This window comes from Bufo bufo, chromosome 10, assembly GCF_905171765.1.
Source record: "Bufo bufo chromosome 10, aBufBuf1.1, whole genome shotgun sequence".
Taxonomy (NCBI): Eukaryota; Metazoa; Chordata; class Amphibia; order Anura; family Bufonidae; genus Bufo; species Bufo bufo.
Genome location: NC_053398.1, coordinates 93,946,925 through 93,969,517, shown reverse-complemented (window position 1 = coordinate 93,969,517; position 22,593 = coordinate 93,946,925). Strand labels below are relative to the sequence as shown.

Sequence of the window (22,593 nt, the reverse complement as noted above, 5' to 3'; positions counted from 1 at the left end):
TACTTTTATAACCCTTTCCAGCTTTATGCAAGTCAACAATTCTTAATCGTAGGTCTTCTGAGAGCTCTTTTGTGCGAGGCATCATTCACATCAGGCAATGCTTCTTGTGAAAAGCAAACCCAGAACTGGTGTGTTTTTTTTTTTTTTTTATAGGGCAGGGCAGCTGTAACCAACACCTCCAATCTCATCTCATTGATTGGACTCCAGTTGGCTGACACCTCACTCCAATTAGCTCTTGGAGATGTCATTAGTCTAGGGGTTCACATACTTTTTCCACCTGCACTGTGAATGTTTACATGGTGTGTTCCATAAAAACATGGTAACATTTAATTCTTTGTGTGTTATTAGTTAAAGCAGACTGTGATTGTCTATTGTTGTGACTTAGACGAAGATCAGATCACATTGTATGACCAATTTGTGCAGAAATCCATATCATTCCAAAGGGTTCACATACTTTTTCTTGCAACTGTATATTAGAAAATTGTATGATTTTCTATTATATACAAAAAGATAAACTTGAATACCCCTTTAAGTTCAGGATGATCCCCTTTCACTGGATTGTGTTTCATTTTGTTACGTTGCTTCAGTCGCTCATGGACAGCAGTTTTGTCATGTTTTTAGATCTCCACTGTCCTTTTCTTTCTTCTCTGGGTTTGTAGGTTAAACCTCTGCAGTGGATTAATATTTAAAGTGGTTATCCCATAATTAATGTAAAAAATTAAAATCTGACATAATCTACTACACGACATCCTCTTTCTAACAAAGCTAGAACCATCCCTGTACCTCACATGGATTAATTGCCCTGAATGTTCTGCTAGATTTATTTCAAGCTGGCAGCTTAGGGGGGCATGCATTCTCAGGTGGGCGTGCCCTGTCTGTGACAGCTAGAGGCAGTTGAAGGATGGAACTGAGCATATGCTTCCATCTCTGTGAGCAGGACAGAGATATTAGAAAAAGAGCAAACAGCAGGTGGCGCTATACAGATAGATTTTAGTGAATAAATCAGTAGCAATACAATTTTTTTAATTACATGCAGTTACAAAAGTATTCAGACCCAGGTGCTGGTTTGAAAACTGTAGAATTCTATTCTCGGGACAACCCCTTTAAGGTGACGCTTGTCTGAAGCTGCATGCAACCAGTTGTGCACAGTGTAATGCACATTAATAAGGTCAGGTTTTTGCTTTATCTTAACTTTCTGCCTTTTTACAAGCGGCAATAAGACAACAGCTGCAGTCAGATGTTTTTGCCGTCATCTCTGCAGTAATACTAGCTCAGTTTGACTTGCCATATGCTGCTTTTTCACCTGATCTCTTGGTTTTACAATTTTACTGGCCTAAAAATATTGTCTGTTCGGTGAGGAGAAAGGTTGGCTGGCAATGCATTTTGGAAATGTTTCTACATATTACGGAGGAGCCTTGTCAGCTTTAACAGCACCTGAACGCTGTGTCACACTCGTGTAAGCTATTCCAAAGAACACTCTAAGGCTGGTATCGCACCAGTTTTTTTGTTTGTTTTTGACGCAGTTTTTTGAGCCAAAGACAGAAGTGGGTTGGAAGGAAATGAGAAATATAAAAAAAGGACTTCTTCTATCTGCTGGGTCCACTTCTGGCTTTGTCCCAAAATCTGCCACAAAACGCTGTGTGTGACACCATCCTGAGGGTGGCAGTAATGTCATTGCTCCTGTGCAACAGTCTGAACAACTTCTGGAATCCTCTATTCTCAGTGGTTATGTTCCATGCATGCTATATGATTACCTCTGAGGCCATTGTTCCACTCCAAAGTGCTGCAGTAAAGCTTTACAGGGGTCTTCCCCTCTTAAACATCTATGGCATTTCCACTAGTGTTATTATCTGTGCTGATTAATTTTATAATGCGTCTTTAAGTGGGTTGAGAGATTCAACTTGGGTGCAAAACCATCCGTTGCATTTTACTCTTTTTCGGCTAAAAATCAATTTTTCAGTTGGTCTTTATTAAACATATTGGGCCATTCTTTCACAAACTGTTTTTTTCTAGCTGTGTGAATCTTTTTACTTTCACTTTCTGCTTGTCATCTAATAACCCTTATCTCTAATTTAGGCCTCTTGCACACGAACGTGTGCTGCGGTCCGCAATGCACGAGCACCGCATGCTGATCGCGGACCAATTCACTTGAATGGGGTGCGCGAACCGTCCGTTCTGCAAAAAGATAGGACAAGTTCTATCTTTTTGCGGAACAGAAGCACGGAAGCGAACCCCATGAAAGCACTCTGTAGTGCTTCCTTTCCGTGGTTCCGTTCCACACCGCATCTCCGGATTTGCGGAACCATTTAAGTGATGCGGAGTGCACGCGGCCAGTGTCCCGTGTATTGCGGACCTGCTGTGTGCGGGCAATATGGCCTCTGGGGACACATGTCGTGTACAAGAGGCCTTACTAAGAGCTCATAACCACTTATTTAAGCCACATACTTATCAGTAAGAACTGAGCTATAATGATCATTTATAATGTCAGATTGCAGAGATAAGGAGCCTGTCGGGTTAGGGTACTTTCACACTCGCGTTTTGGCTTTCTGTTTGTGAGATCCGTCATGGGCTCTCACAAGCGGTCCAAAACGGATCAGTTTTGCCCTAATGCATTCTGAATGGAGAAGGATCCGCTCAGAATGCATCAGTTTGCCTCCGATCAGTCTCCATTCCGCTCTGGAGGCGGACACCAAAACGCCGCCTGCAGCGTTTTGCTGTCCGCTTGACGAAACTGAGCCAAACGGATCCGTCCTGGCATACAATGTAAGTCAATGGGGACGGATCCGTTTTCTCTGGCACAATAGAAAACTGATCCGTCTCCCATTGACTTTAAATGGAGTTCATGACGGATCTGTCATGAACATGTTACAGATAATGCAAACAGATCCGTTCATGACGGATGCATGCGGTTGTATTATTGTAATGGATCCGTTTTTGCAGATCCGTGACGGATCCGCCCAAAACGCAAGTGTGAAAGTAGCCTTAGCTGGTTTATGGAATTGAGAGAAAATTCAGATCCCTCAATTAGAGCATCTCAGCCCTGTACAGAAAAAAGGGCTCCATATTTGTAATAAAGACCAATTAAAAAAATTAGTTTTGGCTCAAAATGAGTACAATGCAATAATAAAAAACTTTTCCCCCAAAGGTGTACATATCCTTTTAAGGTGGATTACACAGATTATCGGGAATAAACGTTCCTGTGAACGCTTGTTCTTGACTATTGTTTCTGGTTAGCAGATCATGCTGTCTAAACAGTGATCTGCTGCTCAGGAACAATGATTCTGTATGAGGACGAGCGATGGCAATAGTCATACCATCCTCCTCATACTGTGAAGGAGATCGCTGCATGTAATTGGAGTGATCTCCTTCACCGAATGAGCAGCCGACTGTCGGGAAGGAACGGTTCCTTCCTGACAATCTGCTGTACATTGGAGCCTCTAAACCTGCCTTTTAGGCTTCATTCACACATTCAGTGTTTGTTCAGTGATCTCCATCAGTGATGACATAGGGGCCACTTAATATGGTGGATTTGGTGATCTCTATAATGGGGACACCCCTTTGCTTGGTTTTCCTTCCTTGGAGGGATATCTGGCTTTCACTGTTTTGAAGACCCATAACTGGGGCTCCACGGTTATTTTGCATATCACTGTTTCCCAGGGAGCTTTGCACTTTGGATTGCTGTGTTGAGACTCTTAAATGAGGCTCCACAGTGTTTGTTTTTTTTTGTAGATGGTCTCCATCAGTGATTGTGAGCCAAGAAAGATCTGCACCGGTTATGTGTTTAGAGTCGCACCTGGTTTTAGCTCAAAATCACTGCTGAAAATCTCTGACCAAACACCGACTGTGTGAATAAAGCCTTAAAGGGGTTGGCCACTTTCTGGTTATTTTCACCAATCTGTTTCTAAGATGACTATATGGCACCTACTTATATAACCTTTGTTGAAATTCTGTGCTAGTTTCCATATTTCACTAGGTATGCCTCCTTATTTGGCAAGTCTTTTTATGCTGTCCACATGGAGGTCCTGTCCATAAAATGGCCGCTGATGGAGGATCATGTGACCCGGCAAATCATCTCCAGGACACATCACTCAGCCTTCTCCATTCAAATACACTGCACCTTTCATCTGCACTCGCACTGTTAGGAGTTTAGTGCAGGTACAGTGTATGTGAATGGAGGAGGCTGAGTGATGTGTCTGGTCACCTGACCCTCCATCGGCAGCCATGTTGTGGACAGAACCTCTTTGAGGATAGCACAAAAGACTTGGCAAACAATGGGGCATACCTTTTGAAATATAAAAAATGGCACAGAATTTTAACAAAGACTAGATTACTTAGTGCCATGTAGACTTCTTACAAACCCATTAGTCAGCAGTAGCCAGAAAGTGGCCAACCTCTTTAATAAGTAGTGTGCAGGATTAGGGTCCATTCATGGGTTCGCAAAATGGGTCTGCATCCGTTCCGCAATTTTGGGGAACAGGTGCGGACCCATTCAGTTTCAATGGGGCCGGAATTTGCTGTCCACATCTGCATTTGTGGATCTGCACTTCCGTTCCGCCAAAAAATAGAACATGTCCTATTCTTGTCCGCAATTGCAGACAACAAAAGGCATTTTCTATGAGTGTGCCGAAGATGTGCGGTGCCCAAAATGTGGAACGCACGTTGCCGGTGTCAGTGTTTAGCGGATCCGCAAAACACCTACGGACGTGTGAATGGACACTGCTCCAAATTTAGAGACTCCTGCTTTTTAAAGTGTACCGGTCATGCTTTTTTTTTTATTTGTGCAATGTGTAGGGGCAGTGATACTGACCATTTTTGTAATATACTTTAGTTACTGAAATTGTACATTTTCTATTAAAAATAGCTCTAAAGTGGCCCTTTTTTAGCCTTATCAACGCTCCTCTGTCTTCTGCTTACATAACAGTGGAGACTTGCTCAACACGGACTGTGTTATAACAGAAGGACAGAGGAGCGTTGCTGAGGCTCAAAATGGGCCACTTTAGAGCTATTTCCCAATAGAAATTTAATTCTTTTAGTAATGAAAGTATATTACAAAAAAAATTATAAATGACCGTTACACTCTAAGCACATGTTCTGGTACTCTATGCACCAGAAGAGCAAATTTAAATCTAAAATGGAAAGCCGTGCCTGGGGGTAGATTTTCTGTATAATTTACACCAGTTTCTGTACAACTGTTGGGCTGTGAAAGGTGACACCCCTCCTGCTAAAGCACTCCCACATTATTTAAAGGTCAGGAGTATAGCAAAATTCCAAAAAGGTCACAGTATGTTGCGCAACTTGCTCAAAAAATTCCATCTTTTGTATGCCAGAAAACTGGAGTGTACAGTGATAAATTCCTTCATATGTGTTAAACAATAAGTCTGGTTACCTACAACCACCACCAGGTGGAGCTTGTCTGCATTATGTTTTACTGAGTACAATGTAGAAACCGTAAACACTAAGTTTCCCATGTGGTTTGTACCGCAACTTAGCTGCTAAGTGTGACTATACCCTAAAGGTAGCTGTACGCAAAGCGGATTTGTGGCGATTTTGTGCAGAAAAAAATACAGTATAATACAGTGCTAAAACAAAGATATATGGGGTGGCTCACCCTGATTTAGGATTTCTATGGTGCTCCAACTGCAATTGATGCACCCAGATCAAGAGGTAAAAGTTATAAAATGGAGATATGTAGAAGGGCACTCAACAAATGGAATCATATCGAAATACTGGAATTCGAATATATTGCGATTTATTGAACATAATCTAAAATAGACATTTGGAGTAGTGAAAACAGCAAAACTAAAACACACAATAAAAAGCGTATCATATAGGCATAAAATGGCAATATAGACAGGTTAAAAAATAGAATAACGGGAGGAGGGAGTTCCAATTAAAATGTCCAGTACCACAAAAAACACAGGTGAACGCTGCATCCAGATTAGGGTCCTAAATCTGCAATTGTGGGGACTTTCGATATTTTCCTAATGTATAATCGTATAGTCTTAGGTCGTCTGTATTAAGACCATTTAGTGGCGTCCCACATAATCGAATGGTATTAAAATCTGCACAACAGCAATATTCGACAAACAGTAGGAATCTTTACTTCGCTTTATACTTAGAAGCTTATTCAAGGCCTTCTGCTGGTAAACGCTGTAGCAGTGATCAAATTATCCACTGTAGGGTATAGAGATTTTGTGTACGGCGTCCCACACGTCCCACACGGATTCGATGATTACCCCAGGCACTGTGGTAATCGAGTCACACTCATTCGATGGATCCTTTTCGGGTGCAGCAAGATTGAATGCTTGCCTCTTCCTCGATCCTAGTATTGTGTCTTTCGGGTAATTGAAGTCCGTGCTCTTTAATCTTTTCAATAAGCAAAGTCCAGTAAATGTGGATTATGGTTATGTCCCCACTATGCAAGTCAATAGGTTAAGCACCAAACGCGTTTCCGAGTGTTACTTTCCTCCTTCATGTGTTACTGCAAAACTTTTCTGTGAGAAATACTTCATTTTCTTGAAAAATTTCAGGGGTGCCAAAATTTACGGCCATGACTGTATATAGTGGTTTTCCCCATAAACTTCAATGAAGTTGTTAGTATAAACAGAAAGTCTTCACAGAAATGCATAAAAACTCACAAAGATGCACGAAAACCAAGATACATAGTGTGGATTAATGTTTTGTGTTTTTTATGCATTTTTTGGTGAAGATTTTCTGAATACAAATCCACCTCTGCGTGCAGTGTCACTGCAACAAATAGCATTCATCATGTAGAGAAAGTTACCGTAATACATGACACTTACTAATGTATTGTGATTGTCCATGTTGCCTCCTTCGCTGGCTGGATTCATTTTCCCATGACATTATATACTGCTCGTTTCCATGGTAATGACTGCCCTGCAATCCAGTGGTGGTCGTGCTTGCACATTATAGGAAAAATGACCAGCCTATGTGCACTCCCACAGTTTGAGCCACCAGAGAGGCCAGCTCTTTTTCCTATAGTGTTCAAGCACGGCCACCACTGATGCAGGGTGGTCGTAACCATGGAAATTAACATGAATCTAGCCAGCAGAGGAGGCAATATGGACAATCACAATACATTAGTAAGTGCCTTGTATTAACTTTCTCTACATGATAAATGCCACTTGCTGAAGTGAGACCAACCCTTTAAGGCTTTATTCTTAGGGTGGGTTTCCACTAGACTGCCCAAACTGAAGAAGCCATTGGAAACACAGCCTTATAGGGTAGTCATAAATGGCTGTTTTAGAGTTTTGTCTTTCATTTATATGTGTCCTCAAAAAATCTGAATGTGAAAACCAAGCCTACAAACTTAAGTGAATAAGAGTCATCTGGTGCCAATGGCTCCTGTCAAGTTGTGGGCTTTGTTTGCACAGCGAGTGAATGGTCCGTTCTTGAAGTATATGTTGGAAGCATTATAAATGGACAAACATATGCATCTGAGTGACTTTGGTAAGGGCCAAATGAGGGCTAGATGGCTAGGTCAGAGCCAGTTCAAAATGGCAGTTCTTGTGGGGTGTACCCAGTATGCATTGTATAGTAAATAGCAGAATGGTCCAAGGAAGGACAACTGTTAACTGGCAACAGAGCCATGGACACTTGATGCATATGTGGCTGTGAGGTCAAAATGGCTAGGTGAGAACCAGTTCAAAATGGCAGGTCCTGGAAGTTACCGGCTAGTCAACACCTAAGAACATACTATTGAGTCGGTTGTGTAGGATTTAAATTAACCCAGGCCAGCAATGTGTTGCACTACCGTCCGCTTCTTTTTTTTTTCACCAGTGCATGAACAATTCTGGTTCAGCTTCTGCTTTTCCTAACGGTAGCCATTGCTCCTGGTAGATCTGCATAGCATTGATGCATATAAGGCACGTGGCACTCTCTGTATAAATCACCTGCATCAGATCTTTCAGTGTTAGAGACCTTATTTACACCTAACAGGACCCCAGTCCGCCCCACATACACCAAAACCTCCATGTGCCCTAAACATAAAGAGTAGACAACAAAGCTGTATTAATGATGGTGTAGGGTCACGTCTTGCAGTAATGTACATAACATTTGCCCTGTTTTGTTATCCATATTACAATTAATTTATTCTAGCTTTCTGAGATACTATGGATCCTCTGCCAAAAAAAGTTTAACTTTTGCTACATTGTAGTTGTTAGTCTGGGCATGTTGCCAGATCTAGCAAGTACAATCATGTGACCTTTTCATTTTTTGGGTATGGATAGCTGAACTCAGACAACCGGCAACAGAAGTCATAAAGAGTCTGGCCTTCCGTGTGAGAAATAGATCATCAGCAAGGAGCACTTTGTGTCCTCTATGGCTATTCATTACTCTGGAAAAAAAGTTATCTTAATCTCTGATATAGGATAAGAATATTGTGGAAGGAAGGCCATTTTATCCTTTCGTGTAGGTTATTATTATTATTATTATTATTATTATTATTATTATTATTTTATAGTGATATTAGCTTCCCGGGGAAATATAGAGGGGTATAGATCCATAACAAAAACAAACAATAAAAACAAGCAAGCCCGATAAACCTGAACTTACAGGTGACAGACTGGTACAGGAGGCAGGAGCCTGTCTACAAGGGCTCATGAAGGAAAGGGGAAAAGTACAAGAGGTAAGGATAGAAACTGCTTACATAATCATGTAGTGGAGGTGGAGAATTGCCGGTTGTAAGCTTTTCTTGAAAGGTGGATTTCAGTTTGCTTTTGAAAGGTTTGGTTGAAGGTAGACTTTTTGATAATGTTGGGTGTAGGTAGGTTGTTCCAGGGTGTTGGGGAGGCACAGGAGAAATTTTGGAGACAATGTTTAAAATGATCCTTCAGTTCAAGAAAAAAAAAAAATTGACGTTAACAGAGGAGCGAACAGAACATTTACATGGTGACCTCTTTTTGTTTTTTCAGCTGCAGATTCACCAATTCCTGGGCTCCTTCTGTGTCATCCAAGATGGCTGCACTGCTCCTTCAACTACCTGATGCATACTGTGTGTTTGGTTGTCCAAGACACTTCCTGCTGCCCTTGGATTGGCCAGAATAGCTGTGCTAGGCAATCCAAGAACAGGACTGAACAAGCAGGAAGTGTCTTGGACTTCCTAATGCACAGTATGCAGCAGGTAGCTTCAGAAGCGTTGCGGCCATCTTGGATGGCAGAAGAGGAGCCCAAGAACTGGCAGAAATGCAGATGAAAAGGAGATCACCATGTAAGTGTTTTGTTCTTTCCCCAGTTTGTGAAGTTTTTTCTTGAACCAAAGGTTCACTTTAAGGCAGACGAAAGCAGAGCAGAGAAGATGATCTTAGAAGGACTACACATAACTTGTGGAATTACATCAGGAGATTGATGTAGACATGTATGAAGAGGTTGTAGATGGCCTTGTGTGTCTAAGTCAGTTTTTGCAAAGAATTTTCTCAATAATGGGTAGCCAATGAAGGGACTGGCATAGAGGAGAGGTGCTTTTTCCAGGCTTGGATGGTTGTGAAAGGGAAAATGTTGCAGTAATCTAGGCGAGACATGATGAGGACACGTATAAGCATTTTGGTTGATTTGAGGGTTAAGAGCGAGCAGATTTGAGAAGTACAATTTCGCCACGCAACAAAATAAATCTTTTCGTCTGCTACTGGGCAAAAACAATTTTTCCTATACTAAATTGTGTGTGCGGATTACAAATCCGAAGTCAGAATTGTTGTAACACGTCACAAAATTTTGCTTTGCATAAGTATGAATTAAGCACTTGGAAAGCATTGAATAATTTTGAACAGAACGAGTTTTACTCCAACAATTACCTGATCTACATCAAAGTTTGCGTAGTAAACAGCGTATGAAAATGTAATGGAATAACAACATTTCAAAAAGTCTAGTTTTTCAGTTTAAAAGTCCTACTTGAGCAAGGCCCAGTACTGTTAAAAGTGCTTCAGGCATCTGCTTTTGCGTTTGTGAACGGTCATATTTTCCCGTTGCAAAAACCAGCAGTAGTCCCCATCATGTTGGGATTCCAACGGCCTTGATTTCTGTTCTCCAGTGTAGAATATCTTTATGGAAGCACTCTCCATGGTCGTCATTTACGTGTCCCAAATTGGGTGGGAAAAAGTCAAGATGAGAATGTAAGAAATGCACTTTCAATGACATTTGGCAGCCAAGTGGTTCACATGCTGTAAGCACGTTTTCTACTAATTCAGCATAATTTGCAGCTCGTCTGCTCAAATGCATCCCAAGCTGCAAGACACACTCGCTTTGTCAGATTCTTGCGCTGATCATAAGTAGTGTATTTGCCACATATGTAACAGAAATTGTCTGGATCGTCAACACATTTGCGTTTATCCATCTTAAGTTTCAAAACTGATAGCACTATAACAGATCACTTCTGTTCAGCTTGCCTCATATACTTACTGCTGACATCAGCCTGAGTGCGTCCGAACAGGACTGGACATGTCCATTGGAATATCTCCAATATAATGCATTAATATTTTAACTGAATAGGCTTTGCATGTATAACTTAACACTTTAAGGACCTCCATTGTACATGTACGGCGGAAGTCTGGTCCCCAAACATGGCGCCTGCTCGCACGTGCAGTGGGCACCATAGCCACTGGGTTTCTGCTATTTTAAATAGCAGAGACCCGCGGCACATGTATGCGATCAGCTATAAGGCTGATCGCATACATTTCCCCTTTCAGATGCCGTGGTCTAATGTGACCACGGCATCTGCACAGTCCGGAAGAGGAAGTCGCTCACTTCCGCTCTGGTAACAGCGTTCCTCGGCTGAGATCGGGGAACCTGTTGCATTGATCTAATAGGCTGAAGCCTCAAACAGGCTTCGGTGCTTATTAGATGACTATACCAATACAGGCAGCATTGTATTGGTATAGTGCAAATGAAGTGTTCAATGGTGTCTATATAGACATCAATGAACACAATAGGCAATCTAATGATTGCCAGTTATTGTCGCCCAAAATAAAAGTTGAAATCACACCCTTTTACTTAAAATAAAAATACTTAACTAATAAAAAAATAAATAAAAACTGGGCATTGCCGCATGTGAAAATGCCCATACTACGACATACGGCAAATGGCGTAACAGGAAAAAAAAATAAAAACAGCCAATTTGCCATTTTTTGTCACTTCAACTACCCAATAATTTTTTTAAAAAAGGTGATCACAAAGTAGCACACACTTCAAATTGGTATCACTGAAAAGAACAGATCGTCCCTCACACAGCCCCATACACAAAACTACAAAAAAGTTATATAGGTTAGAACATGGTTATAAAAAAAATTGTTTTATAACCATATAAAGGGTTAAAAAAAGAAAATCTGTATTAAAACACAAGAAAAATAATACAAGTGTGGTATCGTTGTAACCGTACTGACCTGGAGAATGAAGATAACAGGTCAATTTTACCGCATAGTGTACAGTGCAAAAAAATAAAAAATAAAAACCTTTATCAGAATTGTGTTTTTTTTTTTAATTTTTTTTTTCAATTCTACCCCTATTTAGAATTTTTTTTCCTGCTTCCTACTACATGGTATGCAACCGTAAATGGTGCCATTGTCCCGCAAAAAATAAGCACTCATAAGGCTATGTGAATGGAAAAATAAAAAAGTTAGGACGGGGGAGTGAAAAACGAAAACGCAAAAATGGAAAATCCCAGGGTCCTTAAGGGGTTAAAATCTAGACGACTCAGGCAAATTCTGAGTTCATATTTGGAATCAGCGTGCTCGTTTTAGTATAAATCACATGTTTTTCTCTCTGTAGCAAAATCATTATTGCGCGGGGTATTGAGCTTTCCTTGTACAGTACATTTTACTACAAAGTCACATTGTGTGCTGTGAAATAATCTGTGGTCACATAAAACATCCTTCCGACTGTCCTAGTATCAATGGTCTGTGACAATGGGCATACAATATTTCATACAAAAGGCTTTGCTTTTAATGTTTGATACCCGTTTTCTTTGTCTGCAGGTCGGCTATGAAAATGCAGGTACCGTCGAGTTCCTTGTGGACAAACATGGCAAACATTACTTCATAGAGGTCAACTCTCGGCTGCAGGTGGAGCACACCGTGACCGAGGAGATAACAGAGTAAGTTCTAATATTCTTCAGCAGGTAGTTAATTTCAATGGTAGATTTATGTGTGTGCGGTGGGGTCAGCAATGTGGACTCTTGTCCTCTACATCACAGCCTACTTATTTCAAGGTGTTAAATGCCATGTCATTAGCCCGCAACGAGTATTTGTCTAGAGCGTTTAATACCAATTGATCTTTTACGGAGTTAATATCTTCTCAGGAATCGGAATGCTCTTGGTGCACTCTTCATGCATTATTAAACCAATGAGAAACAACAAATTCACTGTGATTCACAATGTTGACTTGTACAAACCAAACGCCGATCCAGGGTCAAGACTCCCGTTAGCATTAGAATCTGCACGCCATTGTATTTTTATACGGGTTATACATGTCTTTTATGCAGAGGCTGTATTACAATCTCCACTGACCGTCATCAGATATGTATCTAGGATGTAAATGGTGCTTGAGATTCAGAACCCACTAAGAAACGGTTTTCTTACTGTTTTCACTTATACCTCGCCAAGGAACTGTAGTCCTGATCCCCTGATTCCTCTCATGAATAACTGGTTTGTGTATTTAATCCTGAAGAACGGGCTCATTACTGCTTTACTTTGTTGCCATCCCACTTGTATGCTCTTGGACTGCTCTTCCTGGGGTTTCTGCTGCAATAGATCACAACTGTCCATTCGCTTCCAGTATGCCTTTCCTTTATGCAATCCTTTCCTCTGTTAGGCCTCCTGCACACAAACGTGTGCGCCCCGAGGTCATGCTGCGGCCCGCAAAATGCGGGCCACAATGCAAGAACACCCATCGTGGGGCAGCCGCAGCGGATTGCGGACCCGGACCCATTATTCACTGTAATGGGTCCGGATCCGGCTGTTCCGCAAAAAGATGGGACATGTTCTTTCTTTTTGCAGAACGGACGTACGGGGCGAAACCCCACGGAAGCACTCCGTAGTGCTCCCATAGGGTTCAGTTCCACACCATTCCGCATCCCCGGATTTGAGGACCCATTGAAGTGAATGGGTCCACATCCGTGATGCGGAATGGCCATGAAACTGCGCCCGTGTATTGCGGATGCGGGAAGCACACGTTCATGTGCAGGAGGCCTTATGGTTCTACTTCTGTAGTATACTATGTTCCACACAGCGTTACGAAGTTATTTCTGCTGAATGTTCACACCGGATTTGGTTTCTGCACAGCTCTCTTTTGTATTGTACATTGCGTTATATTTACTTATGATACATTGTATTATCACACATGATCGCTGTTCAGGTGCATGTAGTTGTCCTCCATTATGTTTCCTTCTGTCTTTGTTACCTGCTGTCAAAATTCTAAAAACTGATGAAACTAATTATATAGATCTTGTCATGATCATCGATTCTTTGCCTAGATGTATCAGATGCCTTTGTATAATGTCCCCAGGTCTGGGTATAAGAAGCGTCATTAGATCTCTGTATTGATCTTGGATATAGTATGTATTGTGGTAATGTGAACAGTGCTGGAAGGTGTGTTGTCCCACTTCAGGTACCTCAGATGGATGAGACAGATAAAATCCAGAGAGTAGCAGTAGTCTCAGCAAAGCATAGTTTGCTGAGACATTTTTGTATACATTTTCTGGGCTGGATTTTACTTGGACTGGTGGCTAGGCTTGGTAGAGGGAGTTGCCAGTCCACACCTTTCCAGTACGGGTTTTCCTTTCTTCCTGAGGTGATCGCAGGTGAGGCCTGCTGTAATCAGGCTGGCATAAAGCGCCTCAGAGTAGGTCAGTCTGAGGAGGGAGAGCGAGACTGTTTTGTGAAGCAGAGGCTCTGTGTGTGGTCTCAGTCAGGAGGACTGAGGGGCCACAAGGCTTTGAATAGCCTGAGGTTTGGAGGACCTAGCGACACCTAGAGAACGAGGGTTGCATGCCCAGCGTCTGGAGGACTACTGGGCCACACTCCCCCCAAAAGGTACTGGAGTTGCCACAGCCTGGAGGCTGCAGTATTGATGTTGGCTGAGGAAAGCCGCATATGTTGTCCATGTGTGAACTGAGCTCTGAGTGAGGTAGGGACGTATTTTGTTTAGGTAGCGCCTAGACGGGCAGGAGTTTATTTGTGTTTTAAGTGTTGGCGGTGCGGGAACCTCACCCCACCCAGTGATGTATAACTGGACTATCCTTTCTAAGAAGACTGTCCAAAATAAATGCACAGTTTGGACATGAAAATCCTTTGTCTGGTGAGATATCTGTGAGTGTGACCCCCTGAAAAGAGACGATCCCTTACAGTATGTATATGCAGTGGATATAAAAAGTCTTCACACTCCTGTTAAAATGCCAGGTTTTTGTCATGTAAAAAATCAAGGACCAAGAAGAATGATTTCCAAACCTTTTCCACCTTTTGTCACCTATAATCTGTACAATGCAAAAGAAGAGCAAAGTAGAAAAATAAAGAACTAAAATAATGTAGTTGCATAAATATGCACACCCTTAAACCAATAATTTGTTGAATAATTTGTCTTTTTGACTAGGAGTGTATCAGCGTGGGACATCTTTGCCCACTCTTCCTTGAAAACGCGCTCCAAATCTGTGTGAGGGCATCTTCTGTGTACACTCCTCTTTAGGTCAACCCACAGATTTTAAATTGGATTCAGGTCTGGGCTCTGGCTGGGCCCTTTTAAAACCTTGATCTTCGTATGGCAAAGCCATTCTTTTGTTGATGTGGAGGTACGTTTTGGGTCGTTGTCGTGCTAAAAGGTGAAATTCCTGTTTGTCTTCAGCTTTTTAGCAGAGGCCTGAAGATTTTGGGCCAAAATTGACTGATATTTGAAACTGTTCATAATTTCCTCCACCTTGAATAAAGCCTCAGTTTCAGCTACAGAAAAAGTACCCTAAAGCATAGTGCTGCCTCCACCACACTTCATTGTGGCTATGGTGTTCTTTTTGTGATGCACAAACCAACCTTTTGGAATTATTATCAATTATCATTTTGCCACATGCTTTTGGCAGATTTGATGTAGGTTTTTCTTCGTAAGAAAAGGCTTCCACCTTCCCATCCTACCCCACAGCCCAGACATTCAGTGCACAACCGGTACTTTCCAGAAATTCATGGAGCTCCTTTATTATTGCTGTAGGCCTCTTGCCAGCCTCCCAGACCAATTTTACCCATGTCTTGATGAACGTCTTCACTGTGTTTCATGGTATATCTAGTGCCTTGGACTTTTTTTTTTTTTTTTTTGTACCCTTCTCCTGACTGATGCCTTTCAACAATGTGATCCCTTTGATGCATTGAAAGCTATTTACAGTCAGACCATGGCTTTTGCTGTACATGGCAACTAAGAACATATCAGGAAAATCCTACTGGAACAGCTGGGTTAATCAGAATCACTTTAAGCTGATGGCAGCTGTGTACTGACTACTATTTAAATGTGATTGGCTAATTCTGAGCACAGTAATATCCCCAATTATAAGAGGGTGTTCACACTTTTGCAATGACATTTTTCATTTTGTTAATTTTATTCCCCCCCCTAAATAATTCAGTTTGTTTTTCAATGGAAATGCACAGATTATCGGTCATGTCTGAAGATGGAAATAAATCAGAAATAATTTTCATGACAAAACCTGGCATTTTAACTGGGGTGTGTGTGTGTGTGTGTGTGTGTGTGTGTGTATGTATGTATAGATAAAAAAAAATAAAAAAAAAATAAATACACACACACACACACTGAACAAAAATATTAACACAGCACTTTCAGTTTTGCTCCCATTTTGCATGAGCTGAACTCAAAGATCTGAAACATTTTCTACATACACAAAAGACCCATTACTCTGAAATATTGTTCACAAATCTGTCTAAATCTGTGTTAGTGAGCACTTCTCCTTTGCCGAGATAATCCATCCCACCTCACAGGTGTGGTATATCAAGGTGCTGATTAGACAGCATGAATATTGCACAGGTGTGCCTTAGACTTCCCACAATAAAAGGCCACTCTGAAATGTGCAGTTTGATCACTCGGCACAATGCCACAGATGTCAAAACGTTTGAGGCAGTGTGCAATTGGCATGCTGACTGCAGGAATGTCTACCAGAGCTGTTGCCCGTGAAATGAATGTTCATTTCTCTACCATAAGACGTCTCCAAAGGCGTTTCAGAGAATTTGGCAGTACATCCAACCAGCCTCACAACCGCAGACCACGTGTAACCACACCAGCCAATATTTGAGAGTAATGGGTCTTTTGTGTATGTAGAAAATGTTTCAGATCTTTGAGTTCAGCTCATGCAAAATGGGAGCAAAACCGAAAGTGTTGCGTTTATATTTTTGTTCTATATATATATATACCGTATATACTCGAGTATAAGACGAGTTTTTTGGCACATATTTTTGTGCTCAAAAAGCCTCCTCGTCTTATACTCGAGTCTAGTCTAGCTCCGGTAATACAGGCAGTGTGGGGGGCGGCGCTCAATCACTGACGTCACGCGCCTGCGCCGCCTAGTGGGAGAAGGCGCGTGACGTCAGTGAGTGAGCGCCGCTCCCCGCACTGCCTGTATTACCGGAGCAAAGACAAAGTAAGAATACTGCTGTGAGCGTCGGGGAGGGGGATCTGTGGATGGCACTGTAGGGGGATCTGTGGATGGCACTGTAGGGGGATCTGTGGATGGCAGTGCCATCCACAGATCCCCCTACAGTGCCATCCACAGATACCCCCTCCCCTAAACAGTGCCATCATGGCACTGTTTAGGGGAGGGGGGATCTGTGGATGGCACTGTTTAGGGGGGAGATCTGTGGATGGCTCCCTGTATTTAATGCAGAGTGTGTGTGTATATAATGCACACACTCTGCATTAAATACAGGGAGTCACCCTCTTGCAGATGTGTGTATATAATGTAGAGTGTGTGCATTATATACACATACACTCTGCATTATAGCTGCATTTCCCACCCTAGTCTTATACTCGAGTCAATAATTTTTCCCATTTTTTTGGGGTAAAATTAGGGGCTCGGCTTATACTCGGGTCGGCTTATACTCGAGTATATACGGTGTATGTATGTATATATATATATATATATATATATATATATATATATATATATATACTCACCTAAAGAATTATTAGGAACACCTGTTCTATTTCTCATTAATGCAATTCTCTAGTCAACCAATCACATGGCAGTTGCTTCAATGCATTTAGGGGTGTGGTCCTGGTCAAGACAATCTCCTGAACTCCAAGGTGATTTAAGCAATTTTGAGCGTGGCATGGTTGTTGGTGCCAGACGGGCCGGTCTGAGTATTTCACAATCTGCTCAGTTACTGGGATTTTCACTCACAACCATTTCTAGGGTTTACAAAGAATGGTGTGAAAAGGGAAAAACATCCAGTATGCGGCAGTCCTGTGGGCAAAAATGCCTTGTGGATGCTAGAGGTCAGAGGAGAATGGGCCAACTGATTCAAGCTGATAGAAGAGCAACATTGACTGAAATAATCACTCGTTACAACCGAGGTATGCAGCAAAGCATTTGTGAAGCCACAACACGCACAACCTTGAGGCGGATGGGCTACAACAGCAGAAGACCCCACCCGGTACCACTCATCTCCACTACAAATAGGAAAAAGAGGCTACAATTTGCACGAGCTCACCAAAATTGGACTGTTGAAGACTGGAAAAATGTTGCCTGGTCTGATGAGTCTCGATTTCTTTTGAGACATTCAAATGGTAGAGTCTGAATTTGGCGTAAACAGAATGAGAACATGTATCCATCCTCTGATGGCTACTTCCAGCAGGATAATGTACCATGTCACAAAGCTCGAATCATTTCAAATTGGTTTCTTGAACATGACAATGAGTTCACTGTACTAAAATGGCCCCCACAGTCACCAGATCTCAACCCAACAGAGCATCTGTGGGATGTGGTGGAACGGGAGCTTCGTGCCCTGGATGTGCATCCCTCAAATCTCCATCAACTGCAAGATGCTATCCTATCAATATGGGCCAACATTTCTAAAGAATGCTATCAGCACCTTGTTGAATCAATGCCACGTAGAATTAAGGCAGTTCTGAAGGCAAAAGGGCGTCCAACACCGTATTAGTATGGTGTTCCTAATAATTCTTTAGGTGAGTGTGTGTGTGTGTGTGTGTGTATATATATACATTTAGTCCCCTGCTGAGATTTTAGTTGAAGATATTCTTTCAGATACCCAAAAACGGTATTCAAACATATACCACAATGCATCCATTCACTTAAAGGGGTTGTCTCACTTCAGCAAGTGGCATTTATCATATAGAGAAAGTTACTACAAGTCACTTACTAATGTACTGTTACTATCCATATTGCTACATTTGCTGTCTGGATTCATTTTTCCATCACATTATACACTGCTTGTTTCCATGGTTACAGACCACCCTCAAATCCATCAGTGGTGGTCGGGTTTACACACTATAGGAAAAAGCGTCAGCCTCTCTGGTGGCCGGGACCATGGGAGCGCACATAGTCTAGTGCTTTTTCCTATATTGTGCAAGCACGGCCACCAATGCTGGATTGCAGGGTGGTTGTAACCATGGAAAAGAGCGGTGTCTAATGTGATGGAAAAATGAATCCAGCCAGCAAAGGAAGCAATATGGAGAATAACAGTATATTAGTAAGTTGCTTGGATTAACTTTCTCTACATGATAAATGCCACTTACAGAAGTGAGACAACCCCTTTAAAGGCTATGTATGCCTTTGGAGGCAATTTTTGTTTGATTGTATTTTACTCATTTTTGGCAAAAAAACAACAACATATATTTTCAATTGGCCTTTATTAAAACAATTGAGCCATTCTGTCACAAAGGGTTAACTGTTTTTCTAACTGTGTGACTGGTACTTTCACTTATCTCTAAATTACTAAAAGGTCATAAACACTTATTTAAAGAGGACCTTTTACTAGTTTAAAAACTAACTATATCAGTGGGCAGAGCGGCGCCCAGGGGTCCCCCTGCACTTACTAGTATGTCTGGGCGCCGCTCCGTTCGCCCGGTATAGGCTCCGGTGTCTACAGCTCCCTCTGTTGTATCTGTTGTAACTGATATAGTTAGTTTTTAGTTTTTAAACTAGTGAAAGGTCCTCTTTAAGCCACATTCTTCTCAGTAAGATAAGGATTGAGCTTTAAAGGGGTATTCTCATCTCAGACAATGGGGGTATATGGCTAGGATATGCCCCCATTGTCTGATAGGTGCGGGTCCCACCGCTGTGACCCGCACATACAACGAGAATGAAGCGGGGAGCGCTGTGGCTGGAGTACCCCGGGGTCCGTCCACCACCAAGTGCTGCTCCCATAGAAGTGTATGGGAGTGCACCGCGCATGCGCGGCCCATGCCCCCATTCATTTCTATGGGGCAGATGGCAATAGCCGACCCAGTACTCGGCTATTTTCAGCGGCCCCATAGAAATGAGTGGAGGGCGGCTGCGCATGCGCAGTGCACCCTCGGTTCATTTGCCCGCTCCGTTCTCATTGTAGGTGCGGGTCCCAGAGGTGCACCTATCAGACAATGGGGGCATATCCTAGTGATATGCCCCCATTGTCTGAGATGGGAAAACCCCTTTAATGAGTGTTTATAACGTCAGAGAGCAGAGATAAGGAGTCTGTTCCCCAGGTTGACAGAAAAGACATAAAATCCACAGGCAGCTAGTAGAGCATGTCAGCTGTGTACAGAAAAAAAAAAGATTCCATATTGTTAATAAAAACCAATTGAAAAAATTATTTTTACAATGCAATAATGAAAAAAAATTGCCCCAAAGGTGTACCTAGCGTTTAAGTAAAGCAAATGATTCCCTACTGCTACATTCATACAAGTATATAGTTATATCTCTCTGTAGAGAGTGGAGAAGGAATTTGGGGGGGGGGGAGGGAGGGGGTACTACATGATCAACAACCTTCGGCACTGTAGCCATTCTGAAATTACAACTCCCAGAATTCTCCTTTCACTTCTATGGGAGTTACAAGAAAAGCAGAGCATGTGTGCATGTTAGGGGTTGTCGTTTCACAGCAGCTGGAGTGCCAGAGGTTGCTGACCCCAACTGCAGTGCTGTTCATTAGTGGTATCGTTGGGACTGTGTATGAGGGGCTATTTTCATTGCACATTAGGAAGAGGTTAACAGGAGCTGACTGCAATCATCTCCTGGGAGATGCAGGTATTTGATTGCCTCATGACAACCTGCTGCCCACCCATAGTAACTGAGAGACAAGATGGGAAATGACATAGCCGAGCAGCGCTGTTTGAATTGAGATTGTTAAAATAACGATGTGCATGAATTACTCTAGATTTTTTTTTTTTATTCAGCAGATAGACCCTTTAAGGTAGATGTTTTTTCTTCTTTAACAGTGAAAGTCAATGACCCCTTTTGGACACTGTGCATTTTTTGGCGCATATGTTTTAAGTAGGACTGGGCGTTTTTGCCCCACTTTGGACCAAACAAAAATTGATTTGACAATTTTCTTAAAAATGACGTTTGAATCACGCAGCCTAATTTTCAAAATGTACTTGTTGCTCTAATGTAGACATAGTAAAGGGTTTTCCATGATTCACCGTTGTAGAAAACAACTTAAAATGGCGGATGTGTGAATGATCTGGCTGTAAGTTCTGTGAAGGATATGTCCTCTACAACGCACATGTTTTACTTAGTGGCTCAGTTGGCAGTATGCATACATGTATTCTTAATGCTAAATATCTTCCTATTTATTTCCTGCTTGACAAACGCAGCCATAATTTTACTGAGCTGTTAGAACACAGGGGGACAGTCCATCAGATCACTGCTGTGTTAATGCCAATTTGACGATTTGAGAATAAGTAGGCTTAACAGGCTAAGTAATTAAAATATTTACTGAGTGTGATTAAAGCGAATGTAAAACAGACAAATCACCTACAGAGTAAATAATAATAAATCATATATATATATAAAGCACAATACAATATGGAGGGACGACGCCTGTCACCATGTCGTAGCACATGGCTGACACCCCATGGTGATACAAGAGATAGAGATGGTAACCTTACAACATCCTACCTGGATGATGTTCTCGATGGAGTTCCAGTTAACCTTCTGTGTGTGGCAAAAAAGTGTATACCTTGCTGCTCCTCCTCCTAAGGATGTCCAGTGTGCAGCACACATGTCTCCGAGATAATTGGCCTTCTCAGCACCATGTATAACTATCCCTTACTCACTACATTACAACGAATATGGAAGGTGATATTAAGGGGGACAGTTCTTAATTATGTATATAAAATAAAACCAATAAATGTATATGGAGTCCAGTAAATCAGCATTAATGAGACTACCACACAATATTCATGGTATAACAATTTATTAGATATTCATGAAAACAAGACATGACACCATTAAAATGATAAAAACTTCGCTTATAATGATGGTGGTCCGGGGACAGGGATGGATAAAGTGTTAGTGCATTAATAATGACTCAATGGATAAAACAGGTTGGACACAATTTTACCCAATATTACAACGAAAAAGAACACTTAGTGAAAAATGGAATTAGACTCAAATCAGCAGCATGTGTATATTAAAGGAGTAATAAAGGTATGAACACACATGATTGCTGAGGAGTCTACGGCAGTTTAACAAAAAAGTGCTCAATAGGTGTAATTATTCAAACCCAACCAGCAGCATGGAGCCTGTTATAGTGCAGACCACCTCTACACCCCGGCACGTGTTTTACGGTCAAGTTTTGTCAGGGGGTGTACCCATCATTAATAGCAATGTTTTAAAAATTTTAATTAATTGTGTCGTGCCTATTATGTCCTTCTCATGAATATCTAATACACCGTGATTGTGTGGTAGTCTCATTGATGTTGATTTACCCGACACACATCCGTTTATTAGTTTTTGTCTTATTTAGTTAGTATATGGCCTCTAATTATAATGTTTGGGGATTTTTTAAAATAAATTTTTGGTGGTCATACTGTATGTAAGTAAAATATCCTTAAAACACAACCGTTCAGACCCCGGTGTACACTTTACAGTCACCAGAGCAGACATTGGCCCAGATAATAAATGCCGGGAGATTTTACATCCAGAGACTCCAGACTTGTGTTATTGCAGTTATTCTCTGTATTATTTTGGCCCAGTACCACCGGCTCAGCCATAAAACCAGTTTGGTGAAGTTATAATACCCTGGCTTCTAGGCGATTCAAGGAAATTAAACTAAAAACACATTATGGCAGCACAGTTCTCAATTTTATTTATGCGTTTCCAAGAGGAATAACGTGACTCTTATTGATCATGGACAGCGTTTCTGGACTGTACCTATGATCTGTATGGTCATTTATTACTCTGCTGTACATTTAGTGCAATACAACATTTTCTAAGAAGTTTGCGCTGGTTGTAACATTCCAGTTTGCTGGGTATCACCGGAATAGGCTGCGTCCCAGTAGCTACTGGAGGCAGCAGAGGCCTGTGAACTGCTGGCGCTGTTAGGCACCATTCTTTTTGCCTTGCTGCCCATCATCCAGATCTTTAGCAGCTGCTCTCGATTTGAC

General features: G+C 41.7%; 1 protein-coding gene across 2 annotated transcripts in view; it reads left to right on the top strand.

The window, feature by feature from the left end:
* The window catches only part of PC (pyruvate carboxylase), a 495,508-nt gene that overhangs the window by 225,930 nt on the left and 246,985 nt on the right, over positions 1-22,593 (top strand). For both annotated transcript variants that reach the window (XM_040410263.1, XM_040410262.1), the window contains one exon: positions 11,985-12,103. In XM_040410263.1, the coding sequence (XP_040266197.1) occupies positions 11,985-12,103 (119 nt within the window). The remainder of the gene's footprint in view (positions 1-11,984; positions 12,104-22,593) is intronic.